The sequence below is a fragment of the Microcebus murinus genome, chromosome 15, assembly GCF_040939455.1.
Source record: "Microcebus murinus isolate Inina chromosome 15, M.murinus_Inina_mat1.0, whole genome shotgun sequence".
NCBI classification, from domain to species: Eukaryota; Metazoa; Chordata; class Mammalia; order Primates; family Cheirogaleidae; genus Microcebus; species Microcebus murinus.
The window spans coordinates 46,002,951-46,026,657 of record NC_134118.1 but is presented as its reverse complement, the minus strand read 5'-3'; the positions used below and the strand labels follow the sequence as shown (position 1 = coordinate 46,026,657).

At 34.9% G+C, this 23,707-nt stretch overlaps 1 protein-coding gene across 1 annotated transcript in view; it reads right to left on the bottom strand.

Moving 5' to 3' along the window:
- CLGN (calmegin) overlaps nt 1-22,807 on the bottom strand; it is a 37,691-nt gene extending 14,884 nt beyond the window's left edge. Inside the window, exons 1-7 of the mRNA XM_012783834.2 lie at nt 22,606-22,807; nt 11,871-12,020; nt 9,536-9,609; nt 8,828-8,886; nt 5,753-5,894; nt 2,091-2,172; nt 429-621 (exon numbers count right to left, since the gene is read on the bottom strand). Coding sequence (XP_012639288.1) covers nt 429-621; nt 2,091-2,172; nt 5,753-5,894; nt 8,828-8,886; nt 9,536-9,609; nt 11,871-12,011 — 691 coding nt within the window. The 5' untranslated portion in view covers nt 12,012-12,020; nt 22,606-22,807. The remainder of the gene's footprint in view (nt 1-428; nt 622-2,090; nt 2,173-5,752; nt 5,895-8,827; nt 8,887-9,535; nt 9,610-11,870; nt 12,021-22,605) is intronic.
- Nucleotides 22,808-23,707: the final 900 nt, after the last annotated feature.

The window sequence follows — 23,707 nt, the reverse complement described above, 5'->3', positions numbered from 1 at the left end:
TTTTAGCCTGGCATTAAGGACCTCTTCCTCTTTATTTTCTAGTTTTCTATTTTTATAGCACTGCTGTCACAGTGCCCTAGATGTCCTTTCATCCACTGTCTTCCACATTCTTTCTATATGTCAAGACAAGGTCAAATATAATTTTCACTAGATTTGCTCCAAATCTCCAAGCTAGAAGTATTAATAATGATTAATAATATTGCTTTTGAACTCTTAACTGTACCACATCTCCATCTCTCAAATGTCACTTTATTTTCCACCTGTGCTATAATTATGCATGTCCTATTTTCCTAAAAAAGATAAGCTCCTTAAGGATAGGAGGTGTGTTTATTTTCTTCCAAAGCACTGCCATGAATATATATAAGCATTGCCATGAATATATAGGTAGTCAGCAAACATTTTTGAATTAATGAATTAAAAGGATATACCAAGGGTGTAAAGATGAGTCTTCCTGTCTGTAAAGAACGTTTTAAGGTCTACATCTGGAGGTTTGGCATGTTTCTCTTCAAAAACTCCAGTTATGGGATGTTTATGTCTGAAGATAAAATGAAGTTTATACTCTTCTCCACATTTATCTGGTCCAAACATAATGGTATAGGATGTTTTATCATAAAAGTTTTCCTTCAAAGAGAGATGAGTGTTGGGATTAGCCCAGAATTACAGTGTATTTAATGAATTTCTCTATTTTATCCAATGGGCAGAGTTTACAAAACTATATTAAATGATAATTCAAAGAACTATTTAATACAAGTGACAATAAAGGATATGGGAAAATGACAAATTTTACCCCAAAATATATTAAAAAAAAAAAACACATACTATTTCCTTCCTAACGATGTAAGAGAGAAGCTAAAACCATCCCAGCAGCATAATAAGTTTTACTTACTTTATTTAAATCTGTACTAATATTTTATTGAAAGAATTAAGCATTAGAGGAAAGTGTATTTATGACCTTAAGACTAAAATGATTATCCATTACTATTATTCAGGAAGACACCAGAAAATGACTTTTTGAGCATGAGATGAAAAGAAATTCAGACACAGAAACAGACACAAAGACAAGCTCCCTGTTTCACTACTAGTAACTTCTCCTTATTTGACTTGGCACTGTGGTTAAGAGCATGAGGTCTAGAGTCAGATGCTGGGGTTCAAACCCTACCACTGCCACTTCAGCTAGCTGTGAGTAATCTTTTAATCTCTCTGCACTTCTACTTCATCACCTCAGAAGTATGGAGATGATAACAGCACCTACCTTATGAGGTTTCTCTGAGGATTAACTGAGTTAATCAGATAAAATTAAGTCATATTACTTACAGAAATACTTGGCATTAGATTTTTTTGTTGTCCTACCTTCAAGTGACTATTCATTATCTTACAACCTCTAAAATGCTTCAACATTTACTATAATGGCCTCTCTTCACGTGATGCTAATAACGAGTAATATGCGGGAAAAGCTTTAATCCACATCTCATAGCCTAGGCACAGCCATGCATTCTGGAAAATATCTCACTGATGTCTCATTCATCTAATTTCTGTTATACACGGAGACCCTGACACAGCCTTTTGTAGAAGAATGTTATAAGAAATGTCCCCAATCTTCAAGTGGTCCTAATACAACCTCTTAGAATTATAAAGCTATTTCATCATGAAAAGTTTTTAAAATCAGTTATTTTCCGTGGGTTGCCAATACCTGAAGTGGCCCACATCTTTTCTCTGGCTTTTTGGCCATTTCATTTTACTGCTTTGCTCTGTTATCTTACCTCTGAACAAATTTAAGATTCTTATTTTATAAAGGGAAAATAACTGTAAGCTGATATTTCAAGGGCATTTCTAAGCACCATGTCATTTTTTACTTAACATGGTAAAACCTTTTATGCTACTAAATATCACCAAATTCATGCTTTCAAGTAACGCAGCTTTATGTGAAACTTGAAGGCAAAATGTAGAAGCTATATAAACTCGTGTTGAAAAAAGACTTTTGAAGTTCTTTTTCAATTTCAGTTGAAAATGAAATTTTCAGTTTTATCAATTACTCTTTAAAAAAACTTATTAACTTTAATAAGGTTTTCTTAAATATGAAAATATCATACCAGAATCAAATCATCAGTGTCTGCTAGAAGCTTAATGTATGCACCTCCACAATCAATACCATCTTGAAAATTTACTTCATATCTAAATGAAGGGAAAAAGAACCATACTGCTGATAAATAAAAATTTCTAATTGCTCTTTAAAATCTAACGTATTATTCTTAATTCATGTAAATATAAATGCCTTACATTACCAGAAAGCTCATACAAAGCATATCTACAATCTATAAGAAATAAGCAGAAACGCTTTTCTACTACAAGACACATCATTAAAAACAGTAAAAGCAGAATGATTATAATTATAGAAAAACCAATTTGTTTAAAAACTTTTTCCATCAGAACTGATAAATTAAGAATAAGATACTTTAAAACTATAACGACAAATTTCAAATTCTGATAAGGTAGGCACTATACATATTTATAAACTAAAAAAACAAAAGCCAGAGGAACAGGCTTCTAAGAAACCGCTAATGATTGTAAGTATCAAGAGTTCACTACTAATTTTTCTTTTCGTTCAACTATACCTCATTCATGTTAAATAAGTTGTACATTCAATTAAATAGCTTCAGCAAAGATTTCATAATCTCAATAAATAACCTCGAGTATTTCAGACCTAAACAGCCAGGAGATATTGGAAATTTTACTTGTTTAGTGTAATAGCTAAAAGTGTGAACTAACATGAGAGTCTTCTCATGGATATACAACACAGTATAATTCTCAGTGAAATTTTTTGGTTTTTGTTTTCTTAAAGAAAAAAAGACAATGAGGCATAGACCTATTAAACAGCATTTCGTAGAGATTTTTAGTAAATTGATGAATTATATGTGACAAAAATCAATGAGGAAATGGCTGTCACAGTGAAAAACAATAAAAACCAAAAGGTTACAATTTTATTAAATGGATTAAAACAAAAAGAGATGAAAACTAGAGAAGTAACTGGAAATAGTGATCATTTTAATAAAGGACAATAGTTTTAAAGGTTTCTGAAGAAACTTTAGTAACAAGATAAAAAATAATAGCATACAAAATTTTAACAGTTTGAACCCAATTAATATATATATTTTGTATTAAAAAACCAAAGAAACAGTGAAGTTAATGATTATCTCTGACTTAATCAATATTTCTGATTATTATCTTCTAAAACTATGGATGATTTTCCCCTGTACTTTCTGCTATGATTTCTCAAGCTATCCACTTATAACCATAGTGGTTACAAGCGTGCACTTTGAAGTATGAAAGACCTTAGATTTATTCTTGATTTTGCCACTACTCTAGTGACGCCTTGGGTAAGGGCAAGTTATTTAACCTCTAAGTATCTATTTAGTCATTTGTAATATGGGGACAGGGTCTATACCTATACCTCAAAGGACTGTTATGATGATTAAAGGATATCACACATAATATTGGGGAAATAAATACTGGCTTCTGTTTTGGTCAGAAGAAAGGTATTCTTTTGTTTTTTTTCATTTTTTGAATAAAGGAAAATTTGTTTTCCTCAAAGTCATATCTTTATTTAAGCAAAAGGTGACAATTTTTTTCATGGAACTTATGTCTTTGAAGATTATACAGAAGACATGGTTTATGATGTGACTTAAGGTCACTATTTTTAGGAAAAAATAAAAAAAAGAGATACTGCTTTATTATAGGTTATCTAAGGACAAAGGATTCTGTGACAAAGAATGAGGAAGAACAATTTTGCAAACTTGCTCTGTAACTGTGACCATAGCTTTGTTGTCCTGCTATGTCTGGACCCAAATCACTTTGTCTATTTCTTATACTATAAATTTTTAGAGTTTTCAAATCATTAAAAAAATGATTGTACCTAATAGAAATAATTTACAATGAATTGGAGGATCAACCAAATGTTTATCTTACAGCTTGACTGCTGCTAAACTTCAAGTTACAGGAAAACTGAGGACATATGCAGAATACATGTTAACCTTAATTTTGTTAAGAGTATCATTTCCCAAACTGTTCCAGAAATAGTAATTTTTGTTGGCGGGGTGGGGGGAAACACATTTATATGGTCAAGCATGTTTGGGAAATACAATATTAAAGCTGCACACAAGTTTTTACATGTAGAATCTCTCAAAGTCTTTGATGGGCTAATATGCTTTCCATCTCTTAAATCTTATCTATCCAGTCTTAGTTTCCAAACTGTATATGATCACATAATACATATTAACATGTACACAATTTCTAAAAAGCAGTTTTAAAGTTATATCATAAATCCATTGCATTTATAGTATTTAATATAAAATCTCTTCATTTTATTCAGCTCATTTCATTTTACCAACGTTAAGAGAAGATAAACATTCACTCTCCTTCTTTGAATTGAAAGACTGCTATTCAGTGCTTGGCCCTCTTTTTTATTTTTCAGGATAATCGTTTCACAATATACTTAGTAATTTTCTTAGACTTATTTTCTAATCTTTTATTTTAATCTTGCAAACTATCATTTGCTTAGTTGCCCAGTAGTGACTCATATTGAAAATACTAAATTTGATACATTTTATTCTGGAGAAGTTAAATTTTATATTATTTTCCTTTACCCTTTCATTTAAGCCACAAAGAGCCAAAATAGAAAGTGATATTATATTCACCTAAGTTTCAAGATAAGATTTCCTTCAAACTCTCAAGGAAAAACAAGTCCCAAATAATAATACCAAACTCAAATATTAATCCCAATAAATACCTAACCAATATTTTAAATTTGTTTAAATAATGGTCACATGCCCTTTAACATTACTTAATACTTTAAATTCATTAAAATGACTTAACGTAGACTGAGCCAACTGAAATACTAAACTAACTGAAATATTAAGCCAATTACATGAAATGCCATGTTTTCAAAAATCTCCAAAATACAAGATAGTATTTTAGTTGCACCACAAAGGAATATGTTTAACATGTTAACAAAAACATGAAGGGGTTCTGGAGTGATATAATTTATAGTAATGATATATCTAAGGACAACCAAAGTTTCTGATATAAGGTGAAAAGTAACATTTACACATTTTCTTTTCTTTCCTTGTAATTGTAATTTTAAGAGCTTTGTAATTATGTCTGCATAGATTTATTTTGGTTTTATGGTAGTGTAGGGAAAATGAACTTCAGTAATTTGTACCTGATTTTATGACTCTGCACATACAAGCAACATCACTAGTTCACGTCAATGTTGGTAGAGGAGAGAATATCAGTGAAAACATGTGACCTTTAAAAGAGTTCCATGCTTGATAGACACTGGTATATGTATATTAATACATTTCCTTTTAAAATAAATTTGCTGCCTTCAAATGTTATCACTGGTTTAATGGCAGTATTTATGGTTCTATTCTGAATATACTGAGTTTGCTATCTTGAGAGCAAGTAATTTTAAGAAAAGAATAAAATGAAAATGATTTTACTATGCATTATATAGACTATGGTGGCAGAATTGTATATGTTACAGTACATATTATGTTATATAATTTTATCGTTAACCTGCTTTTCACTGAAAATAAGGGTGTGTTTGTATGTATAAGTACATTTGTATATTTAACTAAGTGAAACTAAAAAGGAAAATCTGCATTTTTATACTCATTATCAAAATACTAGCCATATTCAAAAGCCAAAAACCAATGCAAAATTCAGAAAAAGTATTGGAAAACATAATAAAACTTACTGAACTATCAAAGGTTTATCAGCAAAAACAAAGGGTTTTGCTAATACAGCAGATATTGCATGATGCTTTGCTCTAGATTTTAATACCAGTCCTCTGTCACCAGGTATGCGGTTTTCTTTCAACTCTTCTATTTCCCATCTTCCTAAAAAAAATAAAGCAAATCAAATCAAACTAAAACAGAAAACGCTTGTTAAGAATTACTTATCAGCAGCTGCAAACAAATTTTTTTTGTCCATGAAGGCTGATTTAGGAAAAACAAAAATCTTAAATCAGGAAATATCTGCAACTATATGCATGCCTTCTCTTTTATCTTTTCTTTTCTTTTCAGAGAATGGTTTCATTTTCTTACCTAAAATTATGAAAACTAATAAACAGCTAACACAATAGTTTCCGATTAAGGCACTGTTGAAGACAAATTTTGTTTTTAATCAACAGAATTATAAAGTGTGGTTTGTCTCATAGAATCTATCAACAGTTTTTAAAACGAGATTTTTAAAATCGCATATAAGACAAAGAACATCCTTAAGACAAAATGAGCAGTCTAGTTTTAGTGTCTTTATTTTGAAAGGGATGGTATTCATCAGCTGCATTCTTACTTGTTATGGTAAGGATTTAAATTTTATTGTGAAAACTGTACTGGCAATTCACACAAAGCATTCCCAGGCTATGCCAATCAGCTCTCAGAAATTTTGGCCAGGAAAGCAGCAAAGCACTGGATAAGCAGCAAGGTATAATGTGGCAAAGCTGAGTTAGGCCCTCTTCGGACTGGAATTTCCCATGTTTAATATCAGGATGCTCCTGAAATTAGATGATAGGCCACACAGAATGCAAAGGGTTTTGCTAATACAGCAGAATGCAAAGCTATATAGGCTACCCGTAGCTCAAAAGTTGTACGTTAGACTTTACTCCTTTACCCTATGTAGAATAGAAAATCAACTTAATTTGTATAAAATATTCTACTTTTGAAAATTAAAGGTATTGCCTATTCCAAGAAATTTCAATTCAGCAAAAACTGGCTATGTTCCAATATTGTGTTAACTTAAAATATTTATTAATGAGTATTTCTGAATCACTAATGCTCTTTTATTACATTTTTCTTTCTTAAAAAAAAAAAGAACCAAAATAGTCTTATGAATCAAAGAGGGGTGATTTTTGGTCTATAATTGTAAACACTTTATTAGACTTTAAAGAACTTTAGTTTTTTTCAGTTTCTAGGTTTCATTTCTTTTCCCTCTAATTTGATCATACCCTACTTTTTAAAAAAGATGAATTATTTTGGCTCTCACATTGATGATGAATTATACTACTACTACTAAGCTGTGGTTTGCCCCCCTCTGCAAAAGGTCTTATTTTAAGAAGTAACAACAATATCTTTTGGATTTTCAAGGTATTGATAAAACTATATTTCTTTCCTTGCAATCATGTACATACATTTATCAGCTACGAAAAAGGAATCATCTAGCACTTTAATTTTTGAAAAATTGTAACAAGGTAATTATCCCTCAATGACAAGAAGTTTTTTCCAACTTCAAACAAAAAATAACATTCTATTATCCAGATCATTTACCCAAATTCTGGACAATACTAAGATATACATATATACATGTATATATATATATATATGCAGAATATATATACGTATATAATATATATAATATATACGTATATATATTCTGCTATAAATAAAATTTCAAATAGAATTTACATGGTTTTACAAGACACTTTAAAAGTTGGTCACTTAAAGAATTGGTATTTATAATATACTATCTATGGTTTTATTAATAACGGTGGAGGGGATGGGTATATTCACATCTAATGGGTGCGGTGCCCACCATCTGGGGGATGGACATACTTGAAGCTCTGACTCAGGTGGGAAAAGGGCAATATATGTAACCTAAACATTCGTACCCCCATAATATGCTGAAATAAAAAAAATTTAAAAATGAAATACAAATGTAAAGCAAATACTGTATCTTCTCAATGTTCTTGAAAAAAAAAAAAACTGTACCTAAACACAGACATTTGAAGCTAAGCATTCTTTTTGATAATGTATATTTATGTGGCTATATTTTAGGCAGCATTATATATTTCTGAAGACTCACTGCTTCTTCGGGTGAAATTATTCTTTTCTCTAAATGAATTTAGATTTAGAATTGAATTTAGATTTAGTACTGCTGGGTCTGTGCATATGATAGTATTCTTTTTAAGCATATATAAACACAATTGGTTTGCAAGGATGGAGAACACCTTTTGCAAAGGAAGACATGCAGGCATGATATTTATCTCATACTAAAACAGAAATTATGACTAGGAAGTAGACAGCTGGCATCCAACATGCTATTATCTGTTTTATTGTTGTGATATGACTGTCTGTTGGAATCTGAGTGCAAGGTAACACTCTTAATAAGTAAGAGGACCTCCAAGAAAGAGGAACTTTCCACTACCAGTGACCTTGAAAAGAGGCTGATCTTGCTTCAGGATATAACAATTGAGGCAGCTAGTTTAAGACTAGAAGAAAGAAATTCTTTGGTCATACTCCAGAGTAGTCCTGCTAGGGAAGACAACAAGACCCTTGCATATAGGGCATTTTTTTCTATACCTTAAGACTGAAGATAATCCCATCAGAGACCCTATGATAATGGATGCAGGCCTGGAGATGTGAGCTCCAGGAGCAGCCACATATCGTGTAGTTCTCATCAGTTATCCTCTGTTTCGTACTTGCTAAAGAGAATCTTGCCATAATTGTAATTTGATCTAGGTGTGCCCATGAAACCTTAGAGAACAACAGTAGTCTGGGAAGTACTGTTTCAGGGAATGCAAAAGACAAACTGCAGTAGAGTGAAAATTCAACTCTTTAGAGTTATAAAACTGGATGGTGGCTTAAGAGTGGAGTTTCTAGAAATATTAAAGGGGTTTTCCAGAAATATTAAGGAAGGGTAAGACAAAAGACAGACTACTTCACTGTGAAGCAGAATGGGGGCCTCCAGCCAACACCATTTAACAGAAATATAATTTCAAAAGCTAGTAAACTCTTGGTCATACTGGTTATATCTAATATTTAAATAAATATTTTACCATCATATATAGAAATTTCCACATCTATATCATCTTTCTTTGCTTTTGATAAGACCCACCTGTAAATAAAGTTGAAAACACACGTTATTAACAATAAAACTAGCAATTTATAGATATAATGCATATTAGAAACACAACAAAAGATTATCCAACACAGTCACTTTTCATTCAAAAATAAATTAACACTTAAAGGCTAAATAAGGATGCTTATAAATAACACTGTAAGGCAAGAGTTAAACCAAATTTGTAATCTGTAATTTACTAGCTGTCTGATCACAGTTAAGGCACACTGAGCCTCAGTTTCTGCACCTGTAAAAGGAAGATATAGTACTTGCCTACTTACTTAGAACAGTGTCTGGCACATAATAATCATGTTAAAATTAACTTGTATTGATTTTACCATTATTTATAATGGAACAGTAACTCAAATTTGTATATATGAGATTAATATCTGTCCTAGAGAATGAAGAAATATTCTACATTTTCTCTTTAATTCAGAACTTATTTGCATATTTTCTTTGTATAAATGAATAAGTATTCAAATTAAACATTTCTATCAATAGCAAAAATGGTTTATATTATCAAATAAAGTACTTTAAAATTTTTTGTAGATCTCTAGTAGAGGTAATTTTTATAGGCTAAAACCCATTAACTTCAAAAAAGCTAATCAAATCAAAGAAAACATGCTCGTGAATGAATAATACTCACCCAGCCAACATTCCACTATCAAAAGTTTCTGTAAAATATACTTCTCCTGTAGGTTTTGGTGTCTTATATTTAATCTAGAAAATAGATTTTTAAAAATCTAAAGTTATTCATCTTAAATAATCTCCCTGGTGAAGAACACACAATGCACATACAAGTAATACAGATATAAGATGACAAATTCAAATAGGATATAAAACTTTGTATCCTAATAATGACAAGACACAAGAAAAGAAATACCATGATGACAAAAATACTATATGTGCAAACAGAGGATACCCGGACCCCTCCTAACACAGCAATAATGGCAGGAATAATTAGAGAAAACCTCGTGACACCTTTCTCTTGGTCTTAAAAGGACTCTGACAAGTGACAATATTTGGGGATAAAAATCATTGGAAGCAAAAGAAATAGCACAATGAAAAGCATGTAGGATGAAAATCTTAGCAAGCATATAGGCTAGTTTAAAATTAACCCTTAAATCCCACTGCCAGGTGACTAAAAGATAATGATATCATTTTCAGAGATTAGAAACCCAGGGAAGAAAAACATCCGATGGGGACAGCACTGCAAGGCCACTGTCAGTAAAGCATCGTTTCAAGTGCTTTTTAAGTGATAGTTGCTAGGGTGATAATAATGATGATGGTGGCAGTGGTGCCAGTATAATAGAGTGGCTCTTTTAATTCTGTTAATACTTCTATGAAGGAAGTACTATTACGGTACCCTTTTTATATATGATGAAACTGTGTGAGAGAGAAAGTAACTTTCCCACTGCCACACAGATAACTGTAGGACTTATACTTGACCCCAGACTGTGTGACTCCAAAGCTCATACGCTTTACAACACTACAGAACTTACCAGCAAAATAATTTAAAAGACTAAAGATAAATTATTGATGATAAATGAATAACTTTTGCCTAAAGTAACAGATTAATCTGGGTCCTTTCTGAATCAGGCTTTTGCTATTTTATCTGCATGGTTAGTTATGAGATTTCTTCTCTCAGCCTTTAGGGTAAAAGATGCTGAAATACCTTTTTTGTTTTCACTGTCCCTATTCTGTCCTGATAGTACAACATTTCCTGTCTAAGAGAAGAAAGTCAGTAATTAAACAAAATTTCACATAATTACTGACAGGGTCAAGATTCAGCTACCAAAGTGCCAATCTTCTACGAAGTTTGCTGAATTATAACTTTACTGTTCTCTACATCATTGTAGATTGACAAAATGGGCAATGGTATCACAAGAGGCTTCTTTCTGTTAGATCACCCTTAAAATCACTTTATTTTGCTCTTTACTTATACTTTATCATATCTAGATTACTTAAGCTATAAAATTAGAAGCATCAAATGTCATTCCTTCCCACTTCTTATTATCTTAAATTATCACCAAATATAGTCAGGAGTGCTAGGTATCTGTCAATTTCTTTGAAATATTAGCCTCCAAAGCCCCTTGTAGCAGCTGTATCTAAGTCAGTCATTAGTACTTGGAGTACTTACTTTCTGTAGATCATAGAAATAGGTTTTAAAAGAATGTCCTTGCAGAGCTTAAAATTTAACAGGGGAACCAGAATATTCACTTTAAACAGTGAAACAATACATATTTGCAAATAAACAACTCTTAATAAAAGGAAATGAAGCAAAGAAGTCTGTAACAAATATATATTATTCCCTTGGCCCTTCAAACAGTAAGTGGCACAATACAACTAATGCTTTAATGCTTTCTTACCATCGAAAATATTTCTGATTATCACAATATTAGATACAAATATTCCTCAATGCAAAAGCTCTTACGGATTATCAAGGTTTCTAAAAATCTCTGTAAAGTTTCCTGGACTCCTGTTAGCCACTACCTCAAAACACACATCTTGACCAGGCTGAGACAGAATATGGGTCTGCTTTACCAAATGCCTACCTCATCATCCCTTCCCTATCTAATTCATCCTCCTTGTTAGCATTTTCTTTGCCAAGAAATAAAGACACATTCTTTACTTCTCAAATAACTTCAGATTATACTACCTTTTATTTTATTTGAAAAGGCCTGGCAGTGTCAGAAATATGACTAAAAACCTTACTCTTACCTAAAGTACTTACTCCTCTTTAACTAGTGATGAATTCCTCTTTTGATAGTAAAAACCTTTCCCATATTTATTTATTACTAAAACTGTGCTAAGAGACATGCACAAATTTCTGTAGTACATGGACACTCTAAAAAATAAAGCAATTTTTCTATCTATTTATAAAATTAAGACTATTAGAACTGAAATCAATCTTAAGAGATAAGTCACTCCATTGTATTCTGGAAAGGAATAATTTATAACTGATTTCCCAATAAACTTACTTCTGAGGAAAGTTCACCATTAACATCAATCTGTTCTGAATTTTCATCAAAGTCTTCCATCTCAACACCATCATCCACAAATTCTGCATTAATTGAGATGAACAGAAGACCCAAACATAGCGAAAAGCCTTGGAAATGCATATTGATTATCTGTGAAATTAAAAGTAATTAGTAAAAATAAAACAAGGTTTTGAAAAATAAGTGTTAAGTATATATAGGAAGAAATAATTTCTCTTTAATGCCTTCTTTATTCTAGGATGGCTTTTAAAACAAATCATTAATAAAATTACTTAAATTATACCTCAAACAAGTAAAAATACAAACTGAAATCTCTTAGGAAACATTCTACTGCTGTAGGCCTTCCTTCAAAAACAAAGAGCCAATGCCACAAAATCTTAAAGATACAGATAAAAATAATCATTGAATTCAAATAATATGTAGACATACCCCTTTAAAAGAAAGAGAAAATATCATGACTCCTACATGTTCACTTAAATTATATTTATCAAATGTACTTAAGTGTATATAAACATAAAACTGGAAATGTTATAATCATAAAGCCAAAATACATTTATACATAAACAACAAAAAACCTAAAGAAAAAGAATTTTATCACAAATGTAATGTGATAGTGTTTTGCTGAAGTCAAACTACAGCCAAAAGAGCAAACAAATATAGGGCGTATTGCAATCAGGTCAACTGCTATGGAGAAAATACTTTTGCATTTATCATTCCTGTAATTCTGTGATAACAGAATTACCTAACCATTTTTCAAATGCTGTGAAACTTCTGTTCTTTATAGCATTAAGTGAGATGAGTGTTAGAAACCAAATACAATTCATTTGCCTCATAGCAGTATATGATTTACATAATTGTGTCCTCCTCTACTCAATTAACATATAAAAAACTCAAATTTTATTTCTTGGTGCCACTGGACTTTTAAACACCAACTAAATATGGACACTGCAATGGTGTGGCAGTCCTTGCTTGTAAGGTGTTCAGTCATCCAGATAATCCAGAATATATAACCTTTTAAAAAAATTACCATCAACATGAAACATTTTTTTTTTAAAGTGAATTTTTAGAAAGACCTCTCGGACCATTCAAAACATCTCTACACATCTATGTGGATCTGCTTAAGAAACACTAGATTCACAATAAGATAGCACTCTATACTCTCTTATAATCAAAGAGAGACAGTAACAAATGTTGGCATGATATGGTGAAATTGACACCCTTACATATTGCTAGGAGTGTGGGAATGTAAAAAGAAGCAATAGCTTTGGAAAAAATTGTGGCAGTTCTTCAAAATGTTAAAAAAAAAACAAAACAGGCCGGGCGCTGTGGCTCACGCCTGTAATCCTAGCTCTTGGGAGGCCGAGGCGGGCGGATTGCTCAAGGTCAGGAGTTCAAAACCAGCCTGAGCAAGAGCGAGACCCCGTCTCTACTATAAATAGAAAGAAATTAATTGGCCAACTGATATATATATAAAAAATTAGCCGGGCATGGTGGCGCATGCCTGTAGTCCCAGCTACTTGGGAGGCTGAGGCAGAAGGATCACTCGAGCCCAGGAGTTTGAGGTTGCTGTGAGCTAGGCTGACGCCACGGCACTCACTCTAGCCTGGGCAACAAAGCGAGACTCTGTCTCAAAAAAAAAAAAAAAAAAAACAAAACAGAATGACCATATGACCCAGCAATTCCACTCTAGGTATATGTCCAAGAGAAACTAAAACAGATGTCTACACAAAAATTTACATAAAAATATTGAAAGAAAGATTTTTCCTAATAGCCCCAAAGTGGAAATAACCCAAATGACTTTCAACTGATGAATGGATAAACAGAATATGGAATAGCCATACAATGAAATTTCAACAATAAAAAGGAATGGAGAAGTAAAACACATGCTACAAAATGTATGAACCTCAAAAACATTATGCTGAGTAAAAAGAAGCCAGTCACAAAAAAATCCACATACTGTGTGACCCCACTTAAAAGAAACAGGCAAATCCACAGAACTGGAAAATAGATTAGAGATTGCCTAGGGAAAGAAGGAAGGGATAATTGGTACAAGGATTCTTTTTGGGGTGATAAAAATGTTCTAGTATTGGAATATGGTTAGTGGTTGAACAACGTGTAAATATACTAAAATCTAATGAATGAAACTGTACATGAATATGTGGGCCAGTTAACTTTGATTCCTTCTAAAAGTCACTGCTACAATCCTAAAGTTTACTTTGAAAATTAATTTTTTTTAAAAAAAACTCAACACCAAACTACCATAATACGAGCATCCTATATTGAATTGTGTTAATCCTACCATCTTTAGGGACAAAGACAACACAGAAAATGATGCATGCTGTCATCTGTTAGGAAAATTTGATCTCTCCAAATCATAAGAGGTGCAACTGGGATAGGAAGTAAATGTGAGATCTATTTGATGTAGTAACAATAAAATAGGTTTCTTTTTTTTTTTTGGTGTGATATTTTGCACATTTTAATGCATATTTCAATTGGTATAATGTTTTAAAAAATTACACTGACCACATTTCAAACAATTGCAACAATTTGAAAATACGTATCATGTGTTCAGTTTTTTTTATTTTTTATTTTAGCATATTATGGGGGTACAAATGTTAAGGTTACCTATATTGCCCATGCCCCCCTCCCCCCTCGAGTAAGAGCTTCAAGCATGTCCATCCCTCAATAGGTTTCTTTTCTTAATTAACAGAAGTCAGTACACTTGTAAATTGCTTATTGTTAACCCTAAAGCCTCACTGTTCTAAAAGTCTAAGAGCCTTCCGTGATTTATATAATAATATATGGTATTTTGCTTGACTTGCTATCAATAATTTTTGAGCAAAATAGAAATGCATAAAATAATAATGGCAGTAATGAGCATGAATATCACTTTAGACCTATATCCTCTTTCAAAATGAATGCACTCTTTAGGTTCCTAATAATTTGTTGAAATAGATAAATTCTAAGTGCTCTGTTTGAACTCTGGTGTATTGGACTGCCAATGAAACCATTAAACAGTGCTCCTTCTGGAACTCTGCTCTTAATTCAACCAGAGAAGCCCAATTTTGTTTATTACCTGTGTTATAGTTCTTCTTAACTTTTCTTTACAAAGAGCTCCCAATGCTTCAGGAAAAAGTTCAGAAAATCCTTTATCTTAAAAGTTTGTTTCTTCTCTAACGGTCTATTATAATCTTAAATTTAAAATTAAATTATAATCTTAAATTTACATAAAGAAACTAGCAGACCAGACATGAATAGTACAGGTATTATAAATCCCAATGTACAAAGGGGAAACAGAAAGATTTTAAAACTTGGTCAAAGTGACATGATTGGAAATGTGAAAAACAAAATTAGAACCCTCAAGTTGTCTTCAGTATACCATGCTACCTTTTATTTTTATCTTACCCCACTGCATTATTATATGCTTATTGATAAAAAGCAATGGAAAAAAACCTACACAAATGGTAACAAAATACATTTTCAAACCTCTAGGAAATTTCTAAAATTTAGATTATCATTAGTGTTAAGTTATGAAGATACTTAAACAGAAATGGCCGTATGGGTCTTACTATATAGAAGTGAAATATTTAAAAATGAACTGCAATTGGTCACAATTCTTCAGATAATGCAGTTCCACAGGATAATAATCACCATTAAGAAAATGATATAGTCCAAGGCTGTTTATCTTTTGAGACAGGGTCTCACTTGTCACCATGGCTAGAATACAGTGGCATCATCATAGCTCACTGCAACCTCAAAGTCCTGGGCTCAAGTGATCATCCTGTCTCAGCTTCCCAAGCAGCTGGGACTATAGGCATGCACCACCACATCTGGCTAATTTTTCTGTTTTTTGTAGAGACGGGGTCTTGCTCTTGCTCAGGATGGTCTTGAACTCCTGGCCTCAAGCAATTCTCCCACCTCAGCCTCCCAAAGTGTTAGGATTATGGGTGTGAGCCACCACGACTGGCCAATATATACATTTTTTAAAAATCAGAAATACAGACCTAATACTTTCTGCTTAATTTTGCAGTATCCTCTCATTATTCAATGATGTACCAACTGACAATTAAGAATTAAATTATGAAGTCACAGTATAGAAGTCTATCACACAATGTTGTGGTATAAATACATCTACTGAGCTGCTAGTCATATAAAAGCATAACACATGCAATTGTGCACAGCACACAATACTTGATAATGATAATAAATGACTATGTTACTGGTTTATATATTTACTATGTTATACTTATCATTATATTAAACTGTATTCCTTCTACTTATTTAAAAAAAAAAAAAGAAAAGAAAGAAAGGTAAACTGTAAAATAGCCCCAGGCAGTTCCTTCAAGAGGTATTCCAGAAGGAGGCATTTTTATTACAGGAAATGAAAGCTTCCCATGCATGTTATTGCCCCGGAAGACCTTCCAGCAAGTCAAGATGTGGCAGTGGAATACAGTAATATTGATAATCTTGACCCTGTGTAGGCGTAGGCTAATGTGTGTGTGTCTTAGTTATTAACAAAAAGTTTAAGTAAAATATAAAAAAAATTTAAAAATAGAAAAAAGCATATAGAATAAGATAGAAAATATTTTTATATAGTATACAATGTGTGTCTTAAGCTAAGCGTTGTTAGAGAAGAGTTAAAAAGTCTAAAAAAATTAAAAAGTTTATAAAGTAAAAACATTATAGTAAGCTAAAGTTAATTCATCATTGAAGAAAAATATTTTTTATAAATTTAGTGTAGCCTAAGCGTACAGTGTTTATAAAATCAACAGTAGTGCGTGGCCTTCCATTCACTCACTCATCGCTCACTGACTCACCCAGAGCAGCTTCCAGTCCTGCAAGCTCCATTCATGGTAGTAATGAGTGCCCTATACAGTGTACCATTTTTTACCTTTTACAGCGCATTTTTACTGTATCTTTTATATGTTTAGATAAACAACTACTTCCCATTGTGTTACAATTAAATACAGTATTCAGTACAGTAACATGCTGTGTGGGTTTGTAGCCTAGGAGCAATAGGTTAAGTGATGTATGACTGTATTCTCCATCTATGAAGAAACATCTCTTATTATAAGTTTCTTCAGTCTTACTATAGACATGCTGCATTTTCACAACTCTAACCATAATTTACTTTAATAGAAAAGATAGCAAACAGAAAAATTAGGTTAAAGTTTTTCGTTATCACATCAAGCAAATAATACTGGAAAATTTTTCACCAAAATGAGAGGGTATTCTTGAAATTATCTGGCTATGCAGCATACAGAAAATGCACTTTGAAGGATCACAAATGAGATGGGAGGCAGGTGATGGTCGCCTCTTAAAGAGCATCCTTCTTCTAAAGAAGCTACAAGACTTGACTCAAAATGCTGCCACCTTCACAGAAGCAACTAGAATGATGCAGAATAAACTGATTTATTAATTTCTTGATGACTAATGTTTCACCCAAGAAATTCTGGGGAGGTCAGCCAGTAAATAATAAAACTCATCATTCATTAATTCATTAAAACATATTTATGATTGTTAATTATATGCCAGACATTATGTTACACACTACATCTACAGTAATTAGCAAAATGTATGTGATCTCTGATCTCAAAGAGCTTATATTCCAGGATAGAAAGGAGATAAGCATTCTAAAAAAAAAAGGAGATAATAAACAAATAACCTAGGTATAATATGCAAACTACGATAAGGGACAGAAAACTAAAGAAGTTGTGACAATTGGTAACTGGGGAACCGAATTTACATGGTTGGGGAGGGGTCAGGAAAAGGCCCTTTGAGGAAGTATTAATACTTAAGGAGAGATGCAAAGGACAGGAAGGACTGACTTTCCTAGGCCAAGGACAAAGAAAACAGTGTATGATAAAGGAACCAAACAGGGAAGAATATGCAGTGCTATTTTTGAGTACATACTATATTTCAAGCATATTAATTCCAATGGTGAAGGTATTAGTATTGAATTTTATACATAAAGAAAGTGAGGCTCAGGGAGATGACTAATTTAGCCAGGGCTACACATGGCTACTAAATAGAAAATGCAAGACTCAAAGTTAGGTCTAGCTTCAAGCTCTATATTTGTTTCATTATGGCTCTAAGGTTAGAAGATTAAATTATGTAATCCTCACTAAATGGCATTAAAGTTCTAAGACTAAAAAAATATAGTTCAGTGTTATTTTCTTATTATATCCCATCCTTTAGACATATATGCCAATTTTTGTGTTTTATATTTTAAAAGCCATATTTTGATGTATCCATATAACATTTTATGCACATATCCTTAGTTGGTGAAATGGCTTTTTTCCCCAGCAAAGACTTTAAAGCAACTTAAAGGATACATCCAAATACTAACAATTTTATGGTATTACCTTATATTTTCATGGCACTCTACAATTTTACGAAGTGTGCTCATATAAATTCAGGATATTTAAGATACTTGCATTTCTTACTTAAAAAGCACAAGGATAAACAGTAAAGTTTACTATTGGAACTATATATCACATGCTAGATAAGATATAAATTTCCGGGTATCTCCTTTCCTTAACAAAGTTTCTGGAAAGACTGTCTCCATTAACTGTTAATACTTCCAATTTCCTATGATAGGCTGAATAATGGTCCTCAAAGATATCCACACTTGGATCCTGTGAACGTTACCTCCTACAGCAAAAGGGGCTTTGCAGATGAAATTAAGGTTGCTAATAAGCTGACTTTAAAACAGGGAAAATATCCTGGATTATGCAGGTGGGCCCAGTGTAATTACAAGTGCCCTTAAAAGTGGAAGAGGAAGTCACAGAGAGACAGGCAGAAGACATTTCAAGAGGGAGAGGGACTCCGGCCACCATCCCACCTTGAAGATGGAGGAAAGGGTTAGGGTTAGGGTTAGGAATGGGGGTGGCCTCCAGAGCTAAAAACAGCCTTCAGCTGACAGTCAGGAAACAGGGACCTCAGTCATATTACCACAGGTACTGAATTCTGTCACTCATGTGAATAGGCAAGGAAGCAGATTCTTCCCAGAGCTTCTCTTAAAGAGTGCTGCCCTGCCGATGCCTTGATGAGACCTGTGTCAGACTTCTGACCTATACAACTGTGAGAAAATAAATTTGTGTTGCTTTAAGCTGCTAAGTTTGTGGTAAGTTGTTATGGCAGCAATGAAAAACTAGTATTTTTCCTATTATTCCTATACCGCTAGCTTCTTGGAAACTTTGAAACTGTTCCTACTAACTAAGCCTTAGTTGATAAATGCAATAGCTTTTTCAGTTCTTCTGGGGCCTGTTGCTCCTTCTGGGAACCCTCTCTTCCCTGGTTTCTATGATGCCATTCCTGATTCTCTTCCTTTTCTCTGCTTCCTCCATGGGCACTTTCTCTAATCTTCCACAAATGTTAGTGTTCCTTAGGGATCTGTTCCCAGGTTCTCTTCTTATATTACATATAGGCTTGGCTTCTACATATAAAGGACTGCCAAACCTTATTTGGCAGCTCAAAGGACACGTTTTAGTATCAGATCATTATCTGTCTTCAAGGATTTCCCAAAGCCTCTAGTAATGTGAACTTGTTCTTTCCTCTAAAACCTGCTTCTCTATCTCCTTAATTCTCTTCTCCTGTTTACTAGATCTCTAGTCTACCAAATCAGTTAAAGTACTGTGCCATTATCTTAAGAATATATTCTCACTATGTCATTGGTAACTAAATCCATTTGGATATTACTAGAATGTCTCTATCCCCACGTTACAGTCGTAATTAAAGAACCTATCCTTTCTGAAAAGGATCGGTAAACTGGCACTTTGCCTCTTTACATGCATTCTTACCAATCTCCAAATCCATTCTCTGCCTTCTCACTAACATGATCTTTCTAAAACAAAAAAAAGTCTTAATTTACTACCTGTCTATAAAAATGATGTAGTTCTCAGCATCAACTCTGCCCTAAGACTCATTTCTTTCACTCTCAACACCCACATATATAGCACATTCATACTTTTGTACACACCATTTCTTATAACTGAGATGACTTTCTGCTGTTATTCAATTTTATTGAGTGACTAATGAATTAGCAAATATTGGTATGCCTCAGGAGTGCTGTTTGAAATCACCTTTTAAAATATTAGTTGTCGTGTGGCTTCAGGAACTCAACTATAGAATGATATAATAGAAAGTACACCGAACTTAGCACCATCACACCAAGTTTCTAGTTCTATTATTAAAAAGGCCAGTGATTAAAACATCTCTGCGACTGTCTGGTCACTTGTGAAAGTGAACTAGATAATCTAAATGTCCATAAGTGTTGACAATTCTAATTTCTAATTAAGAATACTAAAAGTGGGTACTAAAAACAAGTAGTAAAGGTAATTTACAGCACTGTTCAATTTCTAGACAGAGCCTGTAATACTTACATCATTTGCACACAACAATTACACTTACCAATGTAAACTAAAAATAAAATCCTAAGCCCCCAACCAAATGAACAGACCCCCCTCTTGGCCAAGGGACCCCAGAGACACCTTAAAAACTGAGTTCCCGGCCACGATGGAATAGGATGTCTGACAATGCTCTTTTGCAGTTTAGACACAACTGACCAGCATTAATGTTAAAATAGATCATAAGACTGACAGAATGGACTCTTTGTGGCAATAAAATACCAAATTATAAACAAGACCTAAGGCCATGCCAGCCCAGAGTTAAGTCAAGCACCTCTACACAGAAAGAATACATTATATTCTTTTTTTTTTTTTTTTTTTTTTTTTTTTTTTAAGATAGTCTCAGTCTGTTGCCCGGGCTAGAGTGCCGCGTGTCAGCCTAGTTCACAGCAACCTCAAACTCCTGGGCCCAAGCAATCCTCCTGCCTCAGCCTCCCAAGTAGCTGGGACTACAGGCATGCCCCACTAATATTTTTTCTATATATATTTTATATAGAAAAATAAACTGGCCAATTAATTGGCCAATAAGTTGGCCAATTAATTTCTTTCTATTTATAGTAGAGACAGGGTCTCACTCTTGCTCAGGCTGGTTTTGAACTCCTGACCTTGAGCGATCTCCCCCTGTCCCCTGCCTCGGCCTCCCAGAGTGCTAGAATTACAGGCTTGACCACCGTGCCCAGGCAAGAATACATTATATTCTAATTGCCTAGTGAAGATCTTGTAATTCACACCGTACATCTGTCCCTGAGTAAAGAATCTTATTGAGTCCCTAAAATTGTATGACTTCCTGGTTTTGTACTTATTAATACATAACCTACTCACATTGAGAAGGACAGTGATTTGTTTTTGAATTATTAAGTTTTACTGATTATCCTGCACATAAAACATTCTAGCCTGTATGTTACCATCTGCAGCCGATGATTAGATGATTATAACTTCCATATTATACCCCTCAATGAAAAAGGACAACTTTGATATAAGGAGACCCCCTCCCTCTTCTTAGACTTTCATATAAAAGTATTCTAACCTGTAACAGACTTCGGGAAACGCCCAGCTTTGTTGGTGTGACTTTCTGGGCCATGGGCACTCATATTGGCTCAGAATAGACAAACCTCTTTAAAATAATTTACAGAGTTTGGTTTTTCCATTAACTAGATAAATAAGACAAACAATAGAGAATATCTTGTTCTAAGGATTTGGGGATAAGATCTAAATGTGTTTGGAAGATCAATCAGATGTGCAGGCAAAACTACAAACTGAAAAGAGGTCATATTTAGAATTACCAAAAGGAGAGCTATCTAGAGTAAAAATTTTAAACAAAACCATAACATGAGATCTGGTTTTAGGTGCTTTTATGCACTAAAAAGTTTCAACATAAACTAACCCTCTTCTGACTTGAGGCTTCTTCCCATGGCCATGTTATTTACCTTCTCTCTCCTCCTCCTGAGTTTTGTTGCCATTTGGTTTTATAATCCCAAGCAAGTGCCTCCTTCTTGGTGCTTGGGCAGATGCTATAAATAAAATCAGCTAAAGTGTCTGATTGATAGTAAACAGGCTTCAGGTGATAATGAGTCTCTAGTAATTAGGGCCTCACTGGATTCAACCCAACCCCTTCGGTCCCTCCCCTGCGGCGCGCGCAGGGCTCCTCGCAGAGTATCTAGGGAGTGGCCCGGAGTCTCCGGCCACTGCCGCTGTCAGCGCTGGGTCCCTTCTCCTTCACGGAGGTGGGGACTGAGTAAGCTGAGCCTGTTTTGGTTTGGTTTGCGTTTCGGGGAGCAGTAGCCAGCGGAGTGAACAGCGCCCGGATGCGCCCCGGGCCCCTCCACATCCCTCGGGGACGCGCGCCGGGCTCGAGCGTGGAACGGGGCTGAAATGGCAACCGCTGGAATAACGGACTCGGCCCCTGCGGCTCCCCCGGCCTTCGGGGAGAGGCCGGGTGGGCAGGGCGCCTGGCCTTCGCGCCCGTCCCCGCCCAGCCCCAGCCCCAGCCCCAGCCCCAGCGCAGCAGGTGGACACAGCAGCTCCGGAGGACCCAGCTGGCCCGAGGTGGCACCAACCCCCTCCGTCCAGCGCTGGCCTTCGCACCCAGAAGGCGGGCAGAGCCCACCCAGGAACCCCGCTCGCCGCGCCCCCATCGCCAAACTCAGTGTCCACCCCCTCCCCCGGCCCCGACCTGCGCAGCCTTTCCAGCTGCAAAGGAAAGCGGCGCGGCCGGGAGTCCCCACCGCGAGGGACGCAGCCGCCACTGGGACTCCTCTCCCCAGCCCGAGCGCAGTGGGCCGCGGGAAGGTGGCCTGCTGATCACGCACCTGTCTTGCGGGCCTGTTTGAGGCAGTGGCAGCTCAGATGACCGAATCGCTGCCACTTGGTCCCGTCGTCTCCCTAGACCAATCCCGCCGGCGGCCGCGCAGCAGCGACTGCTAACCGCGCATGCGCGTGCGCCGCGAGCTGGGAGGACGCGGCTGCCCCCGGCGCGAGAGGCGCGCACCGGCCCGGGGGGCTCAACGGCCGCGGAGGGGCGCCCCGCCTCGTGCCCGCGGGTCGCCGCCGGGTGCGGCCCCTGGGGTAGCCGAGGAGGGGTTCCTCCTTGTTAGTGCAAAGACTGCTCCTCGGAGCGCCTGCCCTCTGTGCGAACAGAGCGGCTCTTCCTCCTATTGCACAATAATTGCATCCTGAATTTGATGTAAATCATCTTTTTGAACAGAATCCAGTTACAGGTGCAGTAAGGTTAGTGCTCTAGGTTTTCTGCAGAGTTCTGTTATGTTAAGAGATGAGCAGTCTTTGTGGTTAGCAGGGAGCCTTCCTATTTCGTGTGTATATGATAAATATAGATATGTTAAATGTTAACGTAGTAAATACATTATATATAAAACAATACATTCTTTTTCTTTCTTGCAACACTTCTGATAAGAATTGCCCACCTTTATTGTGCTCACTGTGCTCTGTTTTACAGTCATTGGCTCCCTTAAACTTCACAACCCAGGTGAGGAAACTGGTAACTTCCTCCAATGTGCACAACTAGTAAACAGTGGAAACCCGATTTAAATCAGGCCTCTTTCTCTCAGAGCCTGTAGTTTCAACCAACACATTAAAAATACAATATTAACATACTACTGAATCACAAGCTTCTTTGCTCTAAAGATATTGGATCATGCAGTTTTACTTCTTATATTTTATAGTAAACGTGACTTTGAATTTTGTATAATCATGATTTAAATTTTATAGGGAAAATAACATTTAATTGACTGCTTAGTCTAACACCCCTGCCGAAGAACCTCAGATTAAAGAATTGATGGCATTCCATGCACAATGTGATTATTGCCTAGGGGTCAAGATCATTGAATATTTTTCCACATTGCTTCACTAATAAGGCCACCATTTTTAGACTTTTGAAGCTGTCACTTCCTGGAG